At 38.9% G+C, this 25,901-nt stretch overlaps 1 protein-coding gene across 1 annotated transcript in view; it reads right to left on the reverse strand.

The window, feature by feature from the left end:
* sorcs3 (sortilin related VPS10 domain containing receptor 3) overlaps positions 1-25,901 on the reverse strand; it is a 275,394-nt gene that overhangs the window by 119,684 nt on the left and 129,809 nt on the right. Inside the window, exons 3-4 of the mRNA XM_034688917.1 lie at positions 15,919-16,018; positions 2,593-2,751 (exon numbers count right to left, since the gene is read on the reverse strand). Of these exons, the coding sequence (XP_034544808.1) occupies positions 2,593-2,751; positions 15,919-16,018 (259 nt within the window). The remainder of the gene's footprint in view (positions 1-2,592; positions 2,752-15,918; positions 16,019-25,901) is intronic.

Consider the following 25,901-nt stretch of genomic DNA (forward strand, 5'->3'; position numbering starts at 1 on the left):
AAAGGGACTCTTTGGAGACACAGCTAAATTGTGAAATTGCAAAGGTTTGGTTTAACTTGCATACTTCAGACTTATTTATTTTCAGGAAAAAAACTACTTGGCTCTATAAAAAAATAAAAATAAAATTACACTTAAGATTCAAATATGCATGACACAGAAGATAAAGTGCCATTATTACCAAGCCTCTGTTACACATGATTAGCTCCCCTGACACAAGTAGGGGTGTTATTAGTTGACTGAAGGAAGGAGACTTTAAATTTGTTCAACAGGGGTCTTGTGGCCCACCTCAGCTTTCCCAGAGGCTAGCCTAAGGTGTACACTGTTCAACTGCGTGTAGGCTTTTCTTTTTTTGTCACCCGATACACTTCTGTGAAAACAGGGCCACAACTGTTGTAATAATAGAACTTCTATAAAGTACAAGCCTGACTTTGGCTCATGCAGTAACAACCTTTCAAATGCTGTGTTGTTGACAGTTTTGATTCATCCACCACTGTTCACCAATCATAACCCTCCTGCACCCTGCACCCCTCCTGCAGGGCAATTGCTGTGGCTCTCAGGTCAGAGTCATTGACCTTAATGGCAGACTAGCTGGGTACAATCTCTTTGCACTGTGTGAAGATGGTGTGCAGAAGCTCCATGCTGTGTGCCAAAGCCCAGTGAAGGTGACACCATGATGGACACTGGCAAGGAAAATGGGAGACAGGAGAATCACTATCGGACACTTTTGTTGTTTTTGGTTGATTAAGTCAAATCTATTTTAGCTGAAATAAAAGCTCACTCAAATTGTGCTCTCAGATAATAACTGAGTTTGTTCTCCAATCAGAAAGAAAAACAGTGTCGTTCCAAAATCAAGCTTGAGAGGATAAACACATTACAGGTACCTTTACTGTAACGGCATGCTGCAAGCATTGTGTTTCATTTCTATCAGAACAACACAGCCACACTTCCCACTCTGTGTCCCTGGGTTCGAGTTTTAAATAGAAATAATGACACTCACTGGAATGCCACAAAGACTGGCTTTTACAGTGTTGCCATTTTTAAAGTCATCTGTGAGTCCAACACTCTTACTTAGTTCAGTGCTAAATCTCAAATATTTGACCCAACAAAGAAAAGTGGCTTTGGACATTGCTTCTAGTTACTGAATTACACAGTTCTTCCAAGGAAACTTCTTAAAAATACTGGGAAAACAGAATACAGCATACTAGGTCGACTAGATCATGAGGTTGAGTCAGCATTTCAATATGGCAACTGCCGCCAAGGCTCTGTATAATAAATGGATCTGTGACGTCACCCATTTGTTTCTGAAGCAATCTATAGAGTGAACCCCTTGTGTCAGTGTTCAGTGTGGCGCATTCGCATTGGGTCAATGATATCTGTTTTTTACTTTAATTCACCGTCATTTTTTTTACTGAAAATGCCAAAGTGCTCCTACTTGTCTCTTGGGGCAGCATCACACTTCAGTGTACAGCCTGCCAGATGTTTCTAGAACAAGAAAAAGATGACTAAATCCAGTACTCTTCCAGTACTTCCATAGACACTGTGGATTAAAGATTTAAGGACATACTTATAACTTTATGTCATGTAAAGTTTGTAGGAAACCATGTAATAAAGCAGTTTGGATTGACCCTGACATCAAGCCTTTTCTCCTCAATTTTCAATAGTCGGCGATTATGATTTGAAAGTGTCTATGTGGGTCATTTAGTGGTACAGTAAGTAAAGCACTGCACTTTTTAAAATTCTAAACCCTACAAAATGGCAGTGTGACGCACCTTATGTATGCAGACAACATTGCAAATACTGTTAGTCACAAAGCCTATTAATCTGTTCATCCATCTAATCACTCTTCACATCTAGACCTTTTGTTGGATTTTAGTTTTCTCTGTCTGCTAACAGGTCACCATACTGTGTAGCAAAATGATACAGCAGTATGTTCACACAAAGTTTTGTCAAAATCTTTGATTACAATATCCAACACAGGCTCCATTGTTTTGACCAGAAAAGGAGCAGAAAATGAAGCAGAGATCTTCTTTAAAGAATATGAGCAACCCAAATCACTGAGATGTTGATTTGGATTGAATCAATATTATCAGAGGGACTCATGGAAACATGGCAGGGGTTTTCCCAGGAGTTTTTACTTTACAAATTTACAGACATGGTTGATTCATACTGGCCTAAAAACACACACATCCTCCACAATTACTAAAAATTATCAAAGGATAATTGCTCCAAATTATCAGAAGTCCACAGGTAATGCTATTCCTGTGTGAATACGGCTTTGGGAAGAAGCACTTATTATGCTACTCGTCCATAATGATCACATCATGATTTGAATCTTTAGGTGCTTCTCTGGAGCTTATCAGGAAACCTGAAGATTTTTACTAATAACTTACAAAATGATAATACATTTTAATACAAACAATCAATGAATCCAGACATTAATTGAGCTCAAATGCAAGCATATCGTTCTTCTTATTCTGAAAAAATACACCCTTTCAAACTGGGTGAGATACAAAGGTAGAAATATCTCTTAATAAGCCACATTCAGCTCATTGTTATTAGAGAAAAAAGGGATGACATCAAGTGGAATCTCACCTTCTGGTCGTGACTGTAGGCCAAGGCCCAGTCCTCCTCTGTGGGATGGAATAAAAGGCTGAGCACAAAGAAGGTGAGACGGTACTTCTGGAAACTGGCCCCTTCATCAGAGCTGATGAGCACACTGCTCTCAAACTCAGGATCTGTCAACACCATAATCTGTGAGAGCCGACAGAAGAGAGGGAGAGGGAGGAGGGGGAGGACACATGTGAGGGAGTGGGTATTTGAAGTCAAGGGAGGGAAGGATTTGAAGGGCAAGTTGGAGTAAAGATAGGGAGATGAGAGAAGGTAGAGAGGGATGTTAGAGGCAGGAGCAGGGTCAGCAGAATAAGGCCTGGCTTTTTGGCACACGTCAGGCTTCTACCGGAAAAACATCTCTTCTAGATTTTCAACTTCATTTCATGAGTGTGAATCTATTGCCATGGCTCTGTGGCTCTTCCTGTGCACTCGGAGGTGAAGACATTGAGTTTTCATTAGGTCTCCCCAAAAATAAGATCAAGGTTGTTCACAGCGACAAGAATTAGAATGGCATGGAAACCAAAAAAAGACTGAAGAGAATGAAGAAGAACACAGGTGGGCTGGAAAATCCTAAAAGCGTATGTCTAAAATACATGCCCATAATGAAGCTTTGATTCTTGCCTCTATTAAGTCCTATTAAAACACAAGCTTGTGCAGCCATGCATGAACTTGTGTATACAGTATGTTATTTTCTTTATCAGCTGGCCTCCATGGCATAGAACTTCTTCGCATGTCTCCTTCCAGGGGAATTGTAATTTCACATTTAACAGTGCCACAGTGGTAGAGGCTCCTAATTTCATGCTTGGAATATTTCTACCAGAGCTATCACAGTTATTAAGGAATTCAATAAGAACAGGAATTTCCACATTGCATATTTCTTTCTGCTAATGACATTTAGAGCCTTTGTTGAAGCAGATAAAATGGTCACAGGAAATTTCTCCACGACTATGGAGGAACTGTTTGAATAGGTGTGTAATATGTTTAAAGAACGCTGTATTCTTTGGAAAAGACTATTGAATATATTCATTATTAAAGGTTTCACTACTTCAAATGTTGAGAATGAAAGACCCTCCTGTTTACCCAAGAAGCTCGAATTAGCTGTATTTTTATGCAAGTTCTTTGCTCAATACTACAAACAGGAGTTCAAATAAATACACAAAGAGCAGTGGATGCTCATTTTAACTTTACCATTACAAGTTTAGAACCAAATAAAAAAGGCTTACAGTCAACAATGTGTTAACTTAACTTTTTATGATCAATTGTATTAAAAACACCCATTGTACAATAATGCTGCCTTTTTAAAAACTTGGATTAAAAAATTTAAAAAAAGTAAAAATTCTGGAGTTTCCTACAAAAGGCATAGTGCATTGCGAGACTGCCTATTTTGGTGCGGGGGGGGAAACAATTAACTGATAAGTAACAACATATTTCTACTTATAAGATAAGGTTGTTTAAATGTATTTTAAGGGTACACAACGCATTCTGTAGATGCTTAAAGTTGAGGCAAGCCTGCACACTTTCTTTGTGCCACACATGGCTTCATTTATACAATGTTGGGACACTTTGGTCTTTGTCAGATGAAATACTTGAATAATTGAGTCAGCGATTAAGTATATAGGTGATTATGCATATAAACACAACATCCATTCAATACATTATCCCACATGTTACCCAGCTACTTACTAAAGACATCACACAAGTTGGCAATGATTTGTTTGATATCTTAAAAAAAAGGTTTCTTCCAATTCCAGGGTTTGTGACGCATGGCAACAGATTCTTATCAGGGATTCGCATTAACATTTAGTTGAACATTGTAATTCAGGGACACAGAACATAAGCTAAAATGTCTGTTATAAATCTCCATTAAAGGTTACATTTGACAAGGTGAACAGGACTTCTGCAGGGATATTTGTGTTGACAGTTTTGTCCTCAGGCCTCTTCTTTCTCAAAGCTTTGCAGTTAAACATCAAAGAGGAAAATGTCATTTTTTTTTTATCAGTTTTGCTCTACTTTTCTCTCTCAGAGATGGTTGGGGCCCACTAGCTCCCCAGGCTGCTCTCACATCTCTGCCCGCTAACTGTCATTATTTTACCACTCTATAGACCAGCCTGAGATGGACACTTAACGTTTTTACCACACTGTCAATTGTTGCTTCTTGTTCATATCTGTCCTCTGTTTTAGAGTGAGCAGCAACCAGCGAAACTAACCTCTACCACACCCTACTATGAACCAATTAGTTACACGGTATTATTGTATGCTCATTTTTAGCACAATATCAACCTTTAATGTTTCTTTTTATAAAGGTAGTTAACAACTCTGATTATTGTGACAGCCTTAGTGTCAACACATTTATTTAATATGATGGGAGGTGCATTTTTGCTGATGACAATAAATAGCCATTGTTATTGGGTTTTGACCAATCAGAATCAAGTATTTAACACAGCCAGGTGATCAGTAGGGAAGTTGTTTGTTAACAAAATGTGAATCTGATTATATGTCCTTTGCACAGTTTTTGTTTCTATATTTGAATATTGTTATCGTGGCTGATCATTACCTCTGCTGGTTGGTTCATACTTAACCTGACCTGGATGGGAAAATTGCTTTTTACAGATGCTAATTAGTATAGAAACAGACAGGGCTGCTGATTGAAGTCTTTATGTGCTGCTAAAGATATGCTAGCATAAGATCTTTTTTTTTCCCCTTTGGCTCTGATATGGTCAACAAGCCACCACTGTCCACTTTTTTGCCTTGGTAGTTATACAAAATTTTTCATTGAACAGCTTCCACATGCAGCTGCAATCGGGGGCGATGAGAACAAAGTCTTTTATGTGCAGCTCTCATTGTGCACCCCTAAGTCTTGATCTTTTTTTTTTTTTTTATCAGGGTGAAACTACAACACCCATGTCTCTGCCAGGCTTGAGTAGTAGCTTTGTGGGTAGTGGCACGGGCTTGTGGCCCAAATGGATGTGTTCTCTCTCGTCAATTCAATTTGGATTGGAAAAACAGCAGCACATTTGTCAATGACAGTAATGTTAGCCCTCTTTCCACAGCTTTAACAGAGAACCCTCCCTGGTGGTGATTTAGATAAATTGTTTTTCATTAAGCACCAATAAACAGGCAGAAAATTCTCAACCTGGATTTCTCATTGGCCCAAACTCGCAAATCTTTCCATTCATTACCTGTCACCGTGTAATGCCAAGGCCTTCTGATAACTGCCAGTGTCTTTGGGGCTTGTCAGATGTAATTTGCTGTTTTAAAGCAGTAATCATTTTCTATATTATTGTAGTAAGCTGCAGAGTCTATTATGAATGGGAAATTACATTTTGTAGAGCCTTTTTTGGGGACAGCTGTCAGGGCTTTCAGTTAAACACAAAAGCCGAAATGCCTTGTAGAGGTGGATGTACATACTGTATGTTTTATATTAAAATACACTTTCTTTCTGTTGAAGTGTTTTTTGTGTTCTTTGTGTGACTATTGCTTTCAATTGCAGTGCTTTTAGCTCCTCTTTTCTCAAACCTCAGCTTAGGGATGTGCTTTTTTAAAACTGGAATAGTGCCTGGAAAGCATTGTCAACATTCACATTACTCATTTACCATCACGGAAGTGAGAAAACAGCCACATTATTCCCTAACCTTGCACATTATCGTAACAAGCCAGTTTCTGTCTGACACCTCTGTGATTAAAAGAACCCACGACCAATTCCAAGCCAATACAAAGGCGGCAAAAAGGAGCAGTGGCCAATTTCTCTCCTGCTTACTAAAACAATCAACCACATACAATAATTACTCACTTCCAAAATCACAGTGAGCAATAGCATTAGCAAGGGGGTGATTAAGATTTCCCTCACAGCATCCACTCAGCCTGTGTGAGGAGGGTAACAATGCTAAATCAATAGAGGTTAGGGCGATAACCGCTGTGTTTTATCAACCTGATGTTGAGCTGTGCATAAGCTGGAGCACAGAGATAGAAGCGGGTAGTTGTCGGATCATGAGGTAAGTGGAGGTATGGATCAGACAGAGAGGGAGAGAGACACCCTGCAGCAAATGAATCACGTCATGCCAGATCAATTGAGCTTAGTCTGTCTTTGACAGGAGCCTTTAACGGAGAGTTGTCGCAGCAATATGCTCATTAACCATGGATCAGGACTTAATCACCCACATTTAGCTATCATGTTTTCGCTGTCTTGCTTCCTCAATGACATTTTAGATGCGCATGTCTTTATTTCCAAATTAACCTAATCCACCAGGCGTTCAATCAAACCGCTCAAGCTCTTAGTGCACACCGAGCTCTCAGAAATGACAAAAACATATAGCCCAGAAGATTCATGGGGGCTGTCATTTTCTGAGGCTTTGCACTAAATGTCATTACTATCATTCAAATCTATACTGCGACACTAGAAAAGGTCACAACTTCAACTTTTCTAGACAAGGTAAGAGGGAATATTATATACTTCCAGGATAGTGGACATTGGACATATCATGATACCTTTATTGGGGTTAATAGGAATACCACATAGAGCAGCAGACGATTTTATCTAACTGTGAGTGATCAGGTGCCCACAAGGCTGCTCAGATCCTTGGAGGCAAAGTAGGAACGCAGCCAGGTAAACTTCCATCCATCTAAGGGATGGCAAACAAAGATAACTAGATCAGGGATAGGGTGCAGAGGGAAAGGGGCCGATGGGCAGAGCCGGAGATCAACCATTAGAGCAAAATATCCTCCAGGGATTGTAGCAAGCTCTTGGATACAATAAAATTTAATTAAATTAATCTGTAATGTCCAGCAGGATGGTAATTTATCTTTATTCATTCTATTTACACATACATCTATCTAATTTTTCAGTTACACAATAACGTGCGCCCAAAAGAATATCCTTTAGGTTTGGTTGTCTTTATTTATTTGAACAATAACATATTTTTAATATCTTTCAGTAGAACATAAATCAGATCTTTCTTTTCATTTTTTGTTTGTTGATCAAAGTTGGATGGATACTGGTCATCTTCTTTGACTCTAGAACCACCAGCATCATTTTGACAAAACTAATGTAGATGTCAGACCAAGACTTCCCTTGTCTATTATGGGGCGGCTGTGGCTCAGTGTGTAGAGTCGGTCGTCTATCAACGGAGGATCTTAGGTTCGATCCCAGCTCCGGCAGTCACATGCCGAAGTGTCCTTGATCAAGACACTGAACCCCGAATTGCTCCCTCTGTTGTTCAGCGGTGTGTGAATGTGTACGAATGAGATTAGCTAACACTGATGGTCCCTTACTGTAGCAGCCTCTACCATCAGTGAGTGAATGGGTATGAATGGGTGAATGTGACGAGTAGTGTAAAAGCGCTTTGAGTGGTCAGAAAGACTAGAAAAGCGCTATATAAGTACAAGTCCATTTACCATATTATGCAACTCTAACAATGCTATTTTTTCACACTTATGCAAGCCTGAAACCGAGGATGGTACACTAAAATGATTACCTCATACCTTGTGAAGTATGCCCATTTCTTTCATTGTAGCATTTCAGCTTTGTTAAAGGCATTATGATGTTAGAGCAGGTTTCTAAATCCAATCATCTGTCATTTTAGAAATACCCTCCAGCAATGGTAAGGTTAGCTCTATTGGTTATTTTGGTCTGTATGTGTTAAAAATATGCCCATATAGGTTTATATATTCTAGTAGTATATATAAGTGTTATTATTATACGGCTGTGTTTAGTACTTGATTCCGATGGGTCCATACCTAACAACGTTTAATAGGGACAGTCTAATATTTCTCAATAGCAGACCATTGCTTAGGATGCAGCTCTAATCGCAGAGTCTTGCAGGCAAACTGTTATTACATCAATACAGAGAAAGAAGTCTTGTTGATTTGACATTTTGGTGGGTAAACCACAGTAAGAGGCGAACATAGCGGAGGCAAACTAGAGGCTATGACAGAAATGTACAAAATTGAAGATGGTGGTCTGAAAAGACACTTGACTCATTATGGTATACGGGACGTGGAGGTGTTTGGAAATGTTGAATGGAGAAGAAGTCACAGACTGACAGTGACCAGGTGGAGAACTCAATCAGTCGGAGTGCTGATTCATGATGTCCTGTTCACCTTGTTTTACTACACCTTCAGTTTAAATGTTCACCTTAATGTGAGTAATAACAGCTGAGTAAGCTCATTTTGAAGTAGATAGTCAAGACAGAAAAGGTAAATGTCATTCATTTGTATGTGTGCACACATTCTGCAGCCACCTCTATGTCAGAGCCCCAGCTGGGTCACCACAGTTAAAAAAAAGTCTGGAAACACCCCTGTGGGCTGTTCAGTGTTATATCGCCAGTTTTATTTATCTGTGTGAGTGATAATGTGTAGTGATTGGGTTGTATTAGCAGAACCCTGACAAGGTCTTGTCTCACCCTTAAGGGATTCCTCTTTTATAACAACTGCTCACTAAGAAATACCTTGCTTATTAAATGGCAACTTAACGAAGAATTCAATATGTTGAACATGTTGATTAGGAAATGGCATTATTGATTTATTTGATTTCACTCATAGTTTGAGCTATATTCATCCTAACGGCTAACTCCGTTGCCTGTAAAAGATGTGTTATTTAATGAGTAAAAAAGTTATTATTTATTTGTGTATACATTTATACCGTAAAAAAACACAGCAGAGCAGCAACACATTAAGCACTTCATCTTAGATTTTTAAGGATTAAAAAAAAAAAAGCTTGTCTAAAGTTACAAATGAAGACACTAACAAAAGAGGATGTGGGACATTCAAAAAACAAAGATAAAACCACTCCCTGTCTGTTACAACAAAGCCCAAATGGTTAATTTTACTATGAACCCTGCCTCTGAGGCCAATAGCTAATTATAGCTTGGGACTTCTAGGGTGGCACCTGAGGTGGTTAATCAAATTTCAAGGGGGGGGGGGGGGGGGGGGGGGGGGGGGGGGGCAGTGCCACCCCTCTGAACACACCCCTGAAACCATGCCCTCATAAAAATCATTGGAGAAAGCCTGCTATCAACCCCTCTCTGTTTCCCATGCCATTGTTTTGGCCTCATTCTTGTCTTTACTGTTACTGTGGCTAAAGGCAAGGCAAGGCAGCTTTATTTGTATAGTGCATTTCATACACAAGGGGAACTCAATGTGCTCTACATTAAAACATTAAAAGCATTGGAAACATTCAGACAAGCATAAAAGAACACAATTAAAATGACAAATATAATAAAACAGAACAGAAAAGGAAAATTATAAATATGTTAAGAATAAAAATAAAATTTCCATTTAAAGAGAGTTAAAATGAGCTAAGATAGGAAGGCAGTAGCAAATAAAAAAATCTTAATCTTGTATTTAAAAGAGGTGAGGGTTGGAGCGGACCTACAGCTTTCAGGGAGTTTGTTCCAGATATGTGGTGCATAATGACTAAACGCTGCTTCACCATGTTTCGTTCTGACTCTAGGGACTGAAAGCAGACCAGTACCTGATGACCTCAGAGGTCGAAGTGGTTCATAAAGTAGTAGCAGATCAGCAATGTATTTTGGGCCTAAACCATTCAGGGCTTTATAAACCATCAGCAGGATTTTAAAGTCTATTCTCTGACAGACAGGAAGCCAGTGTAGAGATCTAAAACAAAATATGTACTCACCTACATTCTGATGGAATTATCACATGTTGTGTCATTGAGAAAAGTTAAATGTAAGGAGGTTTACCGACTTATTCCTACCAAAGATGACGGCATATCTCATAGGTAATCAATAAGCTTATCTTATCAGTCTGGACTCCAACTAATTCTGAAAGCTTCAGAGCCGCACATTGAGAACTCTTATCTGGTCACCCTCTATTACTTATCATCCTTTTATTTATTATTCCTTTTGTGTGTGACTTCTATTCTGTCTAGTTCTGAGAGTTTTGGATGAGGTGGTTTTATCACAAGAATCTTTGTATTTATTGTTGTACAATTAAAATGAGGGAAACATTTTTAAAACAATAATGTGTACTTTATGTTTGACACATTTTGGTTTCTAGTAAATATATGTAGGTGATACAGTTGAACTGTATTATCATTAACATCGTTTGCATTCTGAAGTATGAGTGTGAAGTCTACTTTTCAATCTTTATTTCATTTTATACAACTGAAAAAAAGAAAAGAAAGGAAAGTGTGTAAGATCAGCAAAAAAAGGGATTTTAGGGACTTTTCTAGCTATACACTTGATGTTGAATTAAATTTTCTCAGCATAAAAAAGGCAGGAGGAGTGAGTCATAAGGAGTAATCAGCAGCAGCAACAATCTGTTCCTCACCCTGACATGGCTTTGTTCAACAGTGCGGGATCCTATTAACTCCCACGCCATGCAACGCATTCAGGGTCAGTACCTTGGCTTCGGCCTTGGGAAAGTGAGGCTGATGATCCCGAGCACCTTCACGACTCTCAGCACGTCCTCACAGGAGTCAGCCTCTCTTTTCTGTGAGTCTGTTCCAGTTTTATTTGTAGTACAATTATCTGACATGGCAGGTCAACTGGGACGGAATTATTTTTTTCAAGGATAATGTGTGTTTTTGTAAGCTTTTGCAACACCTGTCACATAGCAGGATAATTCTCAGCTCTATTAATGTTTGGCCATGACTCTGTCTTGTGCTTATGTCCAATGGTTTCAAAGGTCCTCAAATTTTAATAGGTCCTTCAATCAGTGAACAGCGCTGTCTTTCACAGCTGCTTATTAATTTTCCATCATGTTCTGCGGGATACAAAATCTGCAAATTAAAAAATTGATAGGAAAATCTTGCACTTTCACAACTCTAGCATATGCATGAAGGAAAACATGTCGGACATATGTTTAAGGACCATTGGTAAAAACTTTAATTTGTCTTGTTACTTTATTTTGCATGTTGTGTTTTAATGAAAGGATTTGCTACCAAGGTCACATTGGGTGTTGGTAGCAATTACAGTTATATCATTAAAACAGTGAGAATGAATAGAGCTCCTCCAGTGTGGCCACAAAATAATAATTTGTGGCCATGAGATAACAAACCATGGTCAACCATGACAAATTTGTGGCCACAAAATAGTCATTGTCAAGCATCTACATGCAGAGACGGTTCATTGTTGTGTTAGCTGCTTTCAAATTGTGTAAATGTCTGAATTATGGGACATGTCCATGTGGAACACTAATCCATAATCATTTTTGGTCTGTTTACCATAGAAGTCAGTAACTTGATGATAACTTACCCTGCGGTGATGCAACTCCAGCACCGTTGTGCATAGGCTCACAGAAACACAAGCACACCTACAAGCAACTGAAAGCTAGATAAACCATCCTCCGACATACCACCAGTGCCATCGATCACACATACAGTTGAGCTCATAAGTTTACTTACCCCGGCAGAATTTGTTATTTTTTTGGCAATTTTTCAGATAATATGACTGATAAGAGAAAAACTTTTTTTTTACTCATGGTTATAGTGGTTGGGTGAAACAACATTTTATAAAAACAACTGTGTTTACTCTTTTTGTATCATAAAGACAACAGAAACTACCCAAAAACCATACATTCTGCCAGGGTATGTAAACTTATGAGCACAACTGTATTAATACATGGTTTCAATTGCATACACTAACATTTTGAGGCTGTGTGATTCAGCAGAGAGGAATCAATTAATCCAAATCCACTGCCTACCTTCCTCTGATTTTAAGCAAACATTTTACATGAGATCCTGTATGGTTCAGTTTGATTATTCTTTAAAAAACTTTAAACATCTGAAATAAGCTGCAAGTGAGAGGGCGAGAGAGCTCAGAGGTGGAGGGTAACCGTAAAAATGTTAGTTTAGTTACTAAGTTGATAGAAAATTAATGATGGTGTATCTTACTTATGGAACATGCCTGTAACAAACAGTTTTATACACGACAAATAATACACCTCATCTTTTGGAGTGGAACCACAATAAGATCCCTAACTAAACTTGGATGCAGGCAGTCTGTACCTCTCAACTATAAATGCTGCTGTAGGCTGAGCTCAACTACTGAACAGGTAGTTGGCAGAGTGGCGATAACAGATGGTACAAAAAAGAGCAGCACATCAGCATACAAACTGCATGTTGCTGAACACAGTTTGAACCTTTTTTTCCTCTGGGAGTGCACTGAAAAAACATGCTGTTAAGTACATATGTCATTTATATTCTGGGTTTTCAGAATATCATCTATTTCTAAGTCAACTATTCTTGATTACTTTTTCTACATGTATTCTATCAAACATCCAGAATTGAATGTGCCATTTCTAATATCAAGTTCACTATAATTAGTCGGATGTTGTTTGAAACAAAAGGTCACCAGCACTTGCTTCAGGTTTTTTTTCTGAGCAGGAACTGTACAGGCTAAGACACAGTCCTTTGTGGTTGAGGTATTGCTAACATCAAAAAAATGACGTAAATAGTCACTGCTCCTGTTCCCGCTGTTTTGCTACTAATTGCCTCCAATTATCATGTCAAGCTCTCTGTAAAAGTATAATGATAATGTCTCCTGCTCTGTGTTACCAGAGGAACATATCAGTTTAATGCTGTGTTAACTTCACCTCCACCATATGCATACAATCTGTTATAATTAGGGGTTGGATGCTAAATGCAGAGCTGGGTCATTTATGATTTTTATAGGATGTTGTTTTTACGGCAAATTTAAAGATAGTAGTTTACTAGAAATACATCAATGTGAAAAAGGCCATTAGCAGTCTACTACAGAGACCAGCCTCCTACTTTGACCAAGCAGCTTACAGCCCTTTGACCTCTTACTGCAGGATTCCACCTGTCAATCAAATTGTTCCTCAAAACAGCAGACGGGTGGAATCCACATTGCCTGCCTAACTCTGTGGCTTGTGAATCACAGGGTGGGGATTCAGAGCATTTCTTCCGCATGGATCTTTGCAGTATGTGATGCAGGGATGAGCATAATCTTTTAAAGGATCATTTACCTCTCCTGATCAATTGAGCTACTGTGAATTTTAATACCTGAGAAGTTAAGAAGCGTCTTTCACTATTTATTCATTTAATTAAATCCACATAAAACCAAAACAGATGGGAGGAAAACATGCAAACCATCTGATCAGTGAACAACATTTTTTAAATGTCAGAAAAGAAGAAAAGCAATTGACAGATTTCTCAGGCTGATTAAAGACGTTGACAGATGGTTGGCAGCTGGCTACGCTGACACTTTTTCCTGCGTTTTTGTTGCTTTAAGTCCTCCAAATTTTGCATACGGTGATTACCAGAAACATCTTCTGCATGAAGCACTCATGCCTGGTTACTTCTCTGTGCTGAACTTTGATCTCGTTCAGAAATTGTATATTTTTAAGAAAGTAATGTCATCAACAAAAATAAATATTCGTGGTGTCCACAGAGCTGCTTACAGTACATTTTCAAGTAAAAGACGGTATGAGTAACCATAAGTTACTCATACCGTCAAGTAAAACAAGTAAAACAATTAAGGGGTTGGGGACTTACCTATTTATTCTTAATTGTTACGCAGCTCTGTTGAATCATGATTTAGATGTCTATGAATATATTTAACAATCTGTTATTTCTGGCCGTGCTGATCACTGCTGGAGATGTAGTTTGTGCAGAGGCTTGTCAGACATTCATAAAAACAACAGTAAAGTATAAAGTGTTCAAATGACACTGTTGATGGAACTGATGATTTTGGGATAGTACTGTTCTGGGAGATAATTTGGAAGTATTTGATGATGTGGGGACTAAAACTTAGTAGATGTCTCTGGTCATGAAGTTGTCCAACATTTCCTAATCAGAGTTATCTTGTAAAGCAAATAAGAAGTTTATTCATGTTTTCATATTTTTTGCAATCAACATCTTAAGTATTGCTAATTCCATGACTCTGCTTCCCAGGTGACACCTGTGGGTTTCACTAATATCTAAAGCAATTATTTCCACCTCATTAAGTTATTATTTGGACAGTCAATGTTAACTCATTAACCCATGAAATCAATCCAGTGACCTGAAGATGATCATTATCTTTAAACATAAATTAAGCTTATGACTTTCCTACTTCAAGTGTAAATTTACATGGAGCCTCATTCACCTAAATCAGCCTGTAAAAACAAAAGATTTTAACAAACCGTGAAGCAGTCTCATGGTAGAGAAAGTTAGAACTTGCACTGAGCTTCGGGAAGCAGCTGTGCAGGTATTATGGACTGCTGGGATGATGTGATATGACACAGGTTGTTGGATTATCAGTGAAATATAAGAACTACACTGCAGACTCAAGTCTTTTTTTTTTACCATTAAAAAAACAAAAACGGACAAAATATTTACATTAGTATCTCACAGATTCCCCCTTATGCAACACCTGTCTCCTAACTGAGCGACAAAATCATAAACTTGAGGTTCATGACTCCTGATCAAGTCGTTCACATGCTAAATGTTAAGACATAGTTTATGCGTTTGGCTCGGGCAATCTGACTTCAAAGGTGTAATTTTAAATGAAAGAGAATATTACACAAGCCGGAAAAACTGATGCATTGTGTTGCACGAGGTAAACCATTTGTTGTTTGTAATAATTTGGCAGTAATCTTAAACTAGACTTAGGCTTGTGCTCAACTTGGTGTCTGACCCAGCATTTGACTTACATGGTGCAAACTTCAGACATAATTGCCTGAGTGTGTTTGCATCCATAATAGGTGCCTATGGATGCATAGTGGGGTACATGATGAACTGGATGGGCGTGGGGAATTTTGGCTGGGTGGCAGGGATGGGTCCAGGGGTTGGCCGAGGTAAAATCTGATAGGTCACCCCTGGTGCATGCCCAAAATCCTAAATAAATTGTTTGTGCTGTTGCAACAGAACGCTAGTAGCTCTCTTTGAATTCAATGTTATTTCAACTGTGATATAAGCAAGCTTCATCAGGGCCTCTACTGTGATCACAGTTCATTTATTTTATTGAATGACAGCACTTGTTATCTTGCAATGAAAACCCTGTTTACCACTTCAGTAAAAATAAGGAATCTTAGATTCAACCTTGGAAAATCATTGCATTAGTTCAGAACAGCAAACACACAAAAACTGCTTAAAAAGTGCCCACTGTCAGGAACATGCTGCGGAAAAATATTCAGGCTATCAGGTACATAATGTTCAGAATGCACCTAAAATATAAATAAAGACACAGGGGGGCTGTAAGGTTGGCCTCTGTCACAAGAACAATGTGGATTTCCCTGTGTCCCTCTGCACTAAAGAAAAACGAAGGCTATTATTTCCGACATTACATTATCTGAAAACAAGCTGTACAAGTTAGTGTACAGTGTAACAGACACTGGAAAATGAATTACCTTTCTCTTGTTAGTTGGGCAGACATACAGGTAACTCAGGACAGTCTTGGATCCAACTTTGTCATTCATCCTCTCATATGTGGAGCCATAGTCAGTCGATCTGTTGTGGAGGAGATAAAGGAGAAATGCACTCAGAGGCAGGCAAATACTATAGCAGATAAAAGCACAGCGCTGACAATCTAATGGGTAAACAAACAGACTAAAGACTACTGGGACTTTGCACGACTCATGTCAAATGATATTTATTCTGCAGTGATGAAAAAGAAAGCAATATCACACCCTACAGGAAAAACAAAAAGCAGATAGAGGCTGGTAGGGTACTGTATGTACACAGTTTCTGTGTGCGGGAGAGAAACCTCTGGCGTTAGAACAAAGGAAGGTTAACCAATCATATATAGCATGCTGACAAAAATGAACCATTGGAAAATGTCTGGGGACCCAGCACTGTTAATAATTAATCATTTCCCGATAACTACTATGAAATAAAATATGACGAGAGGAAAAACATGTGGATGTTCCTGAACCCATGGGCTTAAATAATTTAAGAGTGGGAATGAGCCTGTTAGCCAGCCCAGTCCCTAGAAACTTCACATGAATCCATCATCACTAGTAACTACCAAATCTACCTTCATGTAGAATATTACAGCATTTGCAGGACTTCACTTGCTTCTCTTTTTTTAATGTGAAAGCCACATTCATGTGCCCAGGATTTTCAAATACTTCTCTTGGTGGGGACAGAGGGATCCACCCACAACCGTGGCAGTACTCCCATTTGGATTTGCAGACTACTTCACAGTGTTATGAGGAAAGTGGAGATGATACCTATTTCAGCGTGCTTTCCTTTTTTTAGTTAAAGCCGACTGCTCGTGCTGCTTCAGCAGGGAATGAGATTTCAATGAAATTGCAAAGAGCTTCTTGTCATTCAGATTCATTCCTGAATGCCTCTGAGAGACACAGCAGTTGCCACGATTACAAAGCGCAGTAATGAATCAGACAGACAGCATATTAAAGTGGAAGTACGGGGGAGAGTGCTGTGCTGAGAATGATCTTGATTCAGAGCAGGAGCTATGAACTACACTGTTGGCCTCTATGTTACACTGCTGTAACCTCCAGAGTGGAGGCTCCATAAATAAAACCAAAACATATGTTGCTTTTGGCATGACATGGATGAGCTGGACATGCCTTCATCATCTGATCACCATAATGCATCAGATATCTTAAATGGGGGGTGGTGATATCTTTGGTGTGGACATGAGGGAGGTGTCAGCTCCTGGATGGTAGCCGAGATGAAGTGTGACCTCTTGCAAACACTCCCACCCTGTGTTAAGGAGCTAATCAATGTGGAGAGGGAAATGAGCAGATTTTATTAGAGATGGCAGACTGACAAAGAAACTTATCCACCCTCATGTTAGTGTAAAGACTAATGAAATTGTCATGAGAGGCAGTTGCAGGGCTACATGAGGTTTGGTGATTTTGAAACATTGTGTCCAAAAGATAACAATTTCCAAATAATTCAGTCTTTCACAAAACTCTTGACTGTTTACTTTACTTTATTTTTGTTGAAAAAAAATGGATTAGCTTTGCAAATATTAAGAATGACTGAAAGTGTTGAATGAAAAAAAATGGTATAAAAGTAATGAGCAAAGCTTCAAACTCAAATGAACCACACAATATAATTTGGTGTGCAACTTTTTCAATAAAAACAGTGATTATATATTTGAATTCCTGAGAGCCATTCCAAAAGGAGATAATCTTTGAACTCATTTCTAAACCTTGGAATATATTTTAGAACTTTAAAAAAAAAAAAAAGGTGCAAACATTTTCAGAGCAGCACCAGGAAATTGCTTCCTCCAAAAGCTAAAATTCAATCAACATGAAAAAATCAACCCAAAAAATAGGAGCTACTCTGGCGTTTAGAGAGGGAATATATATATATATATATATATATATATATATATATATATATATATATTCAAATTGGGTCTAGTCCCTTTCAAAGAAAGCAAAGTTACTCTGTATTTGCTTTTAAAATCATCTTACCTCAAGAAAAGAGACACTTTTTGGTTTGAAAGTATGATCTCCATTATGCCAAACAAGGACATTCATTCGATATACTTTGATTGGCTGCATTTACTCTGAAAGATTTCCATGCAGTTTTGTTTTGCGGCTGCTGAAATCTACTGGAGCTTTACTGGACATTTCATCAGTCATTTGGACCACAACATTTGTAAAATAGAACAGCAGCATTCTCGGTGCAATAACCCCTCAGTGTCAGCAGATTTTAGTTGCTTTGCTCTCAGTGGAAAATAGTTAAATTTTTGGATCACTGCCACACTCCTCAATGCCACTTCTTAATCATGAACCAATCACAATCAAGAGGGGTGGGGACTTCTGATTTTAAATTTGTCAACAACAATGGCAGAAGTCTTTAAGACTAACCACATTTGTTTGTCTTGAGTTACAATTTCCAGGTGCAGGGCTGCTGCTAATGCTACAACAATTGCTTAACTGTTTTTGCTTTGTAAAATACCATTGGATTCAAGCAAATATAAGGCAAATAGAGCATTTTAAAATGGGCTTTATGGAAACTAAGAAAAACTATCTTAACCTAACAACACTAAGTGCCTGTGAGAAGAGCTCTGAAACTGAGATAGTGGGATCTGACAGCATGTACTACAGGTCAGTATGACAAATACTGTTTCTTGGATGTAACATTCTTTGCAAAAGTTTAAAAATTCATCTCCTTGGACATGTATTTGTCATGGGTAACAAACCAGAGAGAAGGACCCGTGTTCAGACAGTGCAGATTGGTATTTAATAAACAAAGGTGCAAAAGGTATACATAACAATTTACTCAAATGTCCAAGAAAACCCCAAATCCATAATTGTCCAAAGGAAAACCCAAGCCAACCACTGGTAATACAATACAGGAGGTATGAACTCCAGGGAACACAGGAGAAGACTTAAACTCAATGATCCGACAACTAAAGACAGGTAACAGAGACTAAGTACACACTAGGTAACGAGCAACAGGGTGTGGACACAGGTGCAACTAATTAGGGTAATCAAATGGAGGGAGACACACAAGGGCAGGAAGTAAAACTAAACCAGACACACAGGAATCAAGAGCTATAAAATAAAACAGGAAACACAATAGACTTGACCAAGATACACAAGAGAAAAAACAAACACATACACACAGGAAAAATTAAAACAGGTAATTAAAGACATAAAAAAACACAAAGAAAATACAAAGCTAAACAGTAGCAACTCATGAAATTACCTCTTATACCACACAGTAAATAACATATATGATAAGTCAGTTTTAAATGTTGTAGCAGCACAGCTGATTTCAATCATTGGTTGCACGGCTTTACCAATGTAATAAGACAGTCTAAAAGTGAATTTAGTCCATATGAAAGTCTTTGTTACTGGATCAGAGTGTGCTCCCAGCCACTTCTGTCCTGCCCTTGGCTCACTAATCATATTAAGTCTTCAGCAACTGACAAGTCCAATTTGACCTTAGCCGCATTCTTAAGCATTCTCAGTGATGCAGAGAGGATTATCCATGCTAATATTTTAATAGTACATCAATTACTGCAGCGCCTTGTAAAACTAAAAAAAAGGCCTAATACTTCCATTGTTGCAAAAACTGCTGAGCTTTTGGTGAAACATATAGAAAGAAGCCACTTCTTGAGTTTTAGATTTGTCTTTATAGTAGACTGTGTATTTAGAGGAGGATTTTATTCTCATTTTACACCTAAAAATTTTAGATTCGTTGAACTTCTTTTGGATAACCCTCTTCTAAGATATGAAAACCTCATCCATAAATGTTCTGCTTTTTAATCTCCCCTGTTTGCATACTGTGTTGGAAATCAATCTACAAGTGTTAAAACTCTGTGTCACAGTCACATACATACAGTAGCACCAGTTTTGTGTAGGCTGCATCACCTTTTGCTCAGCAGCAATAGCCAGGATGTGGTATTTATTCTGGATGACATCCCGTACAGTGACGGTCAGACAGTTTGCTGTGTGGAGAGAAGCATTTCTGCCTTTTTGCTCTTTGCAGAACACATGCAGGTGTCATGTGTCACCACTGTGTGACGCTTTGGTTTTCCTGTCACTGTCTCACAGCACACAGTTTCTAAGCTTCACTAACTCAGCTTTCAGCCTGGATTTGAGGGTGAAGCTGTTGCTAAAAAAAAATGTGGTTTTGTATTATGGGCTTAGTGCTGTGAACACAAACAGAGCCTGTTAATAAGCAACACTATATGCATCACATTTACAGTTATGCTATGCAACTCACACTCCATGATTTGAATTAAATGTCCACATGTAGTGCTGATGCAGGAACTAGTGATCACATTACAGGCCACGTTACCACATGGCTGTAAATACTTGACTCCGATTGGTCGACACTCAATATCAACGGTCTGTTATTTCTCAACAGCATGTCATTGCTATTTATATGGCTCCAATAACAGACCCTGGTGGGCTAACAGTGCTCATGTCAATCTCCCAAAATAAGTTGTTGAGTTTGTGGTTAAAAAAAAGACAAGAGACAGATACAGCAGAGAAAAGGCAGGAGAGGTAAAAGACACAGAAACTGTGAGCGTCAACTAAAAAATCTACAAAATAAAGATCGCTTTAGGTTGACTGACCTACACTAATTGAAGGTTTTATGAGAGAGTCCTCTTATAATAAAAGAATCGCTGACTTTCACTTTTGCCACTGACATTTTTCTACAAGCTGTACTTTTACTCCAGTATGGCTTTCATCTACTTGATCTGCCTTTCAGTAACCACTTCTACAATTTATAAGGACACTTACCATCATTTTGTTTTGTCTGGCTCTTATGTACAAATAAATAAAGAGGAAACATTGCACCCCTAAAAAAGTAAGATTGCAGGAGAGAAAGAACAGTTCTGCCTCTGCAGTCTTCCATGTTTTTGAGCTTGAGGCCCAATTCCAGGGTACTTTTTTGTAAAAGGCAACCTGCTTCCATTTATTTTTAAACATACAGTTTCTGGGCCTTTCCGGGGAATTATTGGCTGATTGAGGCCTGTGTTGAAAGACGGAGGCTGGAAATATTTTTGTGCATATCAGTGAAAGAGATTAAGGCAGATTTGAATCAGGATGTTGCATTCAACTCTCTGGGGTGAAAGATTTTCTCAGTAAGTCTTTGACCATGAAACAGACTTAGCAGACTGGCAATATAACAGTATGTTTTTGGAAGCGTTGGTATTTAAAGAGCATAATCAATTGCGGAACATAAAGCTTTCCCTGAACACCCTCTTTTCTGCAAACTGTCTCTAAAGTTGCGAGGAGTTGGTGAAAAGAGATTAGCAAAGGCCAAAAAATGGGACTTTCTCTTAAAATGAAATACAGCGAATTCAGAAATATGTAAATGGCATCTGCTGTATCTACACAGTCACAAAGTGGAGGTTTCCATTTGTTTCATTTGTGAAGCCCTCCATTAATTTGAGAGCTAGCGAGAAAGAGAGAGATGTAGTGCAGTGCATAGCCGTGTGTGAACATCAAATGATTAGGAAAAAAAGGCAGACCAAAATTGCATTAGGGAATGTTTGTGAGGTTTTGCCAGATGGCTGCCAGTAAAGCAGAACAACTCAGCGTTGGTGTACAACACTGTTGACCATGCTCTTGGGAATGAGAGAGAAACGGAAAGAGAAAAAGAGCTATTCACTTCAAAGACTCAAGGATAAAAAACTCTGAGCAAATCATCTTGGTTTCTCAAACTCACACAAACAACACAAATCACCCTGAAGCATAGAGGAATTAAAGACAAGCAACGTTAGTTGCAATGTTGTTCGAATAAAACAAAAGGTTACTGATCTCTCACTCTCCTCACTGTAGAGCTGACATTGTCTTGTTTGCTGCTGAACAATAACTGTTTACGCATGCATGCTCGCGCATATGAAACAGCAAAGCGACACAATGAGAGCAGAAAACACCAAGTCAATATTCATCAGGCGTCCGAAGATGAAGGCGTCATCAGGTGGTTGTCAGAGTTGAACCGAGGCAACAACAACTCAATTGTCTGTCACATGGAGACGCAGGAGGCTCAGAAAGTGGGAGAGAAAATGTTTCTTCGCTGAGAGAACCCTGCGGCAAAATCAAGCCTGAGGACTCTGAACACTCGTTGAGTGATGCGCCTGAAAAACATTCTCTGCACTGGTGAACCGCAGCATTCTATGCAGTGCTGAGGGGTCAGAGGTAGAGACGCCTGAATGCGTTGCAGACATTTCCACTGCAATTGTCTGAAATGTTGCAGTCTTTTGTTCCAGGAACACACTCTTGGGGGATGACAAAGCCAATTCTGCTCCAGCCACAGGTCCTCTACACAGCCCTGCTCTTTGGACAGAATCCAGGGAACTTTGGTTGAACAGGGAAAGAAGTAAACAGAGCTGTCGCCGGAACAAAATGCCTGAGAGTCTGATGACAAAGTATTAGAGACAAGATTTGGGTCAGTCGAAAATCTTCTTATTAACCTTTCTTTACCCAGCAAAGAGCTAGCTGAGCATTAAACTTCCTTCTGCAGAACATTGCGTTGAATCCATTTGGTAATCCATACTGAGCCAAAAGAACAAGAAGATCTTGCGTTTTAATTTGGGTTCTTTCTGTGTTGAATCTGGGTGTTCTTTTTCATGTTTGTGTGGGTTTATTTCTGTCTGATCTGATGTCCTCCCACTCCAAAGACTTGACACTCAGCTAAATTTAATCCTGGGGCCTGATTTGTTGATTTGCAGGTCAAATGAAGTCTTAAGAGTCTGGGTAAAAAAATTAGTTGAAACTGGGTCAACAGAAAAGTTTGGATACCATATAACTTCTACTTTATTTTTCTATATCCACTGTCAATGGGTGATAATTTCTTGGTATCTCTAGTTTTGAAATTATAGTTGGAGTTTTGAGTGATAAAGTTGTGGTATACATTCTTAGGTTTAAAAATGGCAAAAACGACCAAAACGCAAAGTTAAGATTGCGTTTGAGAGGTGATGAGTTTTCATGTTGAGTTAACCCTGGGATGTTTTTTCTGGGATGTAGACTACATTTCCCATGAGCACCATCACCTACTGAAGTATAGACGGAGCCCTGAATGGAATACATATCTTTCTCATCATACTACTAGCAGGGAAACATTCACATGCTGGCATAAACATTAAATCCTATACATAGCAATTTTGCTCTTGTATCCACAAATACCCTGGTTGTAGTGTCTCTCCATCTTAAGCAATATTTCAACACAAAACTTAAGTATTTTTGCTAATCCTGCTTCAGTATCAACTACTCTTGCTTGCTAACTTCGACTTGCTACTCCTCACTGCCAAACTTTACCATCAGAGCTCTAAACATAGACACTGCCAAGTGAGTGCCGAATATTAACTTGGCTTTATTTGTGGAAAGTCCAACCTGAGCACAGGCACTAAAACTCTTGTCCCTGATAATCTCGTTTTACTATGTAGGTCATGAAGAGGTATCAGTGTAAGAGTGAGACTATTTCAGAATAAGTTAAGAACTCCTCACTGTGCTTTTAAAAACACTGATTTATTCATGTCTGCAGCCAAAGAGCCTCTTATCAAATCTTCCTGATCTCTTTTAGATTGTCTCTTTTGCATCTTTGAGACGCTGCCATCTTCCGCAACAAGACAAAACTGGTGATGTATAAAAACACAGGCTAACTCAGATACACAGTTGCTTACATCACCAAAGTCCACTTAAGGAGACCTTGCCTCAGTATTTATTCACTGTCAATCATTTCGAAGGAAGAACTTTCAATGTGTCTGAATTATTTGAGAAAGACAAGTGCTCAGTCGACAATACACTAATACAATGTTTTATTTAACCTGTCAGATTCTGTAACCAAAAGCAGTGTTACCAAGCAAAAATTGCACAGAATCAGTGATTTATGTAGTGGATGTTTTCTAAAATAATTAATATTGTTTGGATGTTTCGGTGGATGGTTTTTATCTCTGCAGCTGAGGCATAGCCCCCCCACTGAGGAGCAGTGGGGGGGCTGTGCCCTACCAGCAAAAGGGAAAATGAGTCAGGACAGGGATGATGAATGTCACCGAGCAGTGACAAAATGTGTGATGAAAGCTCTGCACCATTTTTTGCACAACAGAATGTCCACAGTTTAGGTATGCCACTGAGTGCAACATGAACATTATTATTATTTTGATGGTGTGGTGGGGATATATCATGGTACCAATTAGCTGAAAGATTTGATGATTTCAATGTATATTCCTTTGTAATTTGATAAAATGCTATCAAACACCATCTTTATTGAGAATCACACAACTGAGTGTTCTGAAACTTTCAATCTTCACTGGGCTAAAATCATGAAATTCAAAATCTACTGATATGGATGTTGCACCTGGGAAAGCTGGGCTGCCACAAAGCCTGTAGAAACTCTTCACAGAAGTTGTTTTCATGGCTAGGGTAGCAAGACACCTTGTTGTGAGATCTTGTGTTGCTTTTTTTTCCTTTACTGTCAGCCCTCTAAAGTCTTAGATTTAGTTGGCATATATCTCACACTGGAATACTGTTGTCAATGCTTTCAACCACACTTGTAGGTAACCTACATGTCTAAAAACAGTCCAGTTTTCACCCACACTGGATGTCTAGACATCAAGAGAAACTGCAGATCAATGCTCAGTGAGTCAGAACTGCCCACAGTGGACATTGTAAGGCGTTTGTCTGTGTGCTGGCCCTGCAGCGACTGCTGACCTGTCCTGGGTGTTTTCCAGCCTTTCTATCTGAGACACAAAGAGAAAGGTTTCAGTGTCCATGTGAGGCTGAGCAAGAGCAAGCAGGCAGAGAAAATGAAGGCATGGATGAGTTGCCCGGGGCAATTAGGCTGTTACTGGCAGCTTGTGTACTGCTTCTTTCAACCAATGGATTATTAAGTGCTCTAATCCCAAACACTAAGCCGGCACTCGAGACAACATTCAGGCAGAAACAGCGTTTTCAAAGTTCACTGTTATAGACAGAACAATTGACTTTAGCATAATGGTCTCTTTCAGAGCAGCTGCCCTTTAATTCCTATTAAAAGAGGGCAACAACAAAGCCAGTCGTACATGTCTTTCTCAGTGTTGTCTGGTATGCACATATCTGTACAACATAACAACATACAGTATCTCACAAAAGTGAGTACACCCCTCACATTTCTTCTAAAGATGAAGCACAAGAATGCCTGCAAACAATTTGCTAAAGACAAGCAGACTAAGCACATGGATTACTGGAACCATGTCTTGTGGTCTGATAAAACCAAAATAAATGGTTATTATTTGGTTCAGATGGTGTGAAGTGTGTGTTGGGGCAACCAGGTGAGGAGTACAAAGACAAGTGTGTGTTGCCTACAGTCAAGCATGGGGTTGGGAGTGTCATGGTCTGGGGCTGCATAGGTCCTGCCGGCCCTGGAGAGCTACAGTTAATTGAGGGAACCATGAATGCCAACATGTACTGTGGCATGCTGAAGCAGAGCATGATGCTACCTTCAATGGAAATGTTCAGTTTAATGTAAATTATAATAAAACAAAAGGCTCATGCTTTCACCATGGACTGAAATGTTCAGTTTTAATTACAGACCGTGTATTGGGGAAAAGATGTGTGTGCTGAATGATGGGTAATTTTTTTGATCAATAAATCATTTAAATCAATATTATGTGTCAGTTTGTTTATGTGGTTAGATGGTCATAAGATAAGATGTTCTATTTCCTCGTTTCAGGGCTTCGATTTTTTTTTTTTCCATCTACTTCTGTTTTTCAAAGGTAAGGCAGAATCTATGAAATATTTTGTACAGACAGTACCCAATTAATAATTATTATTTGCTGTCCATTGCCATGAATGAAGGACCACTATGGTTGGAGACTGCCTGTTCACATTCATTACTGTTAGTGGGATAAATGTTCAAACCGCCAATGTAATGTTCAAGGATGGCTCTATATAAGATATATGCAGAGCCT

Source organism: Notolabrus celidotus, chromosome 7 (assembly GCF_009762535.1).
Source record: "Notolabrus celidotus isolate fNotCel1 chromosome 7, fNotCel1.pri, whole genome shotgun sequence".
Lineage (NCBI taxonomy): Eukaryota > Metazoa > Chordata > Actinopteri > Labriformes > Labridae > Notolabrus > Notolabrus celidotus.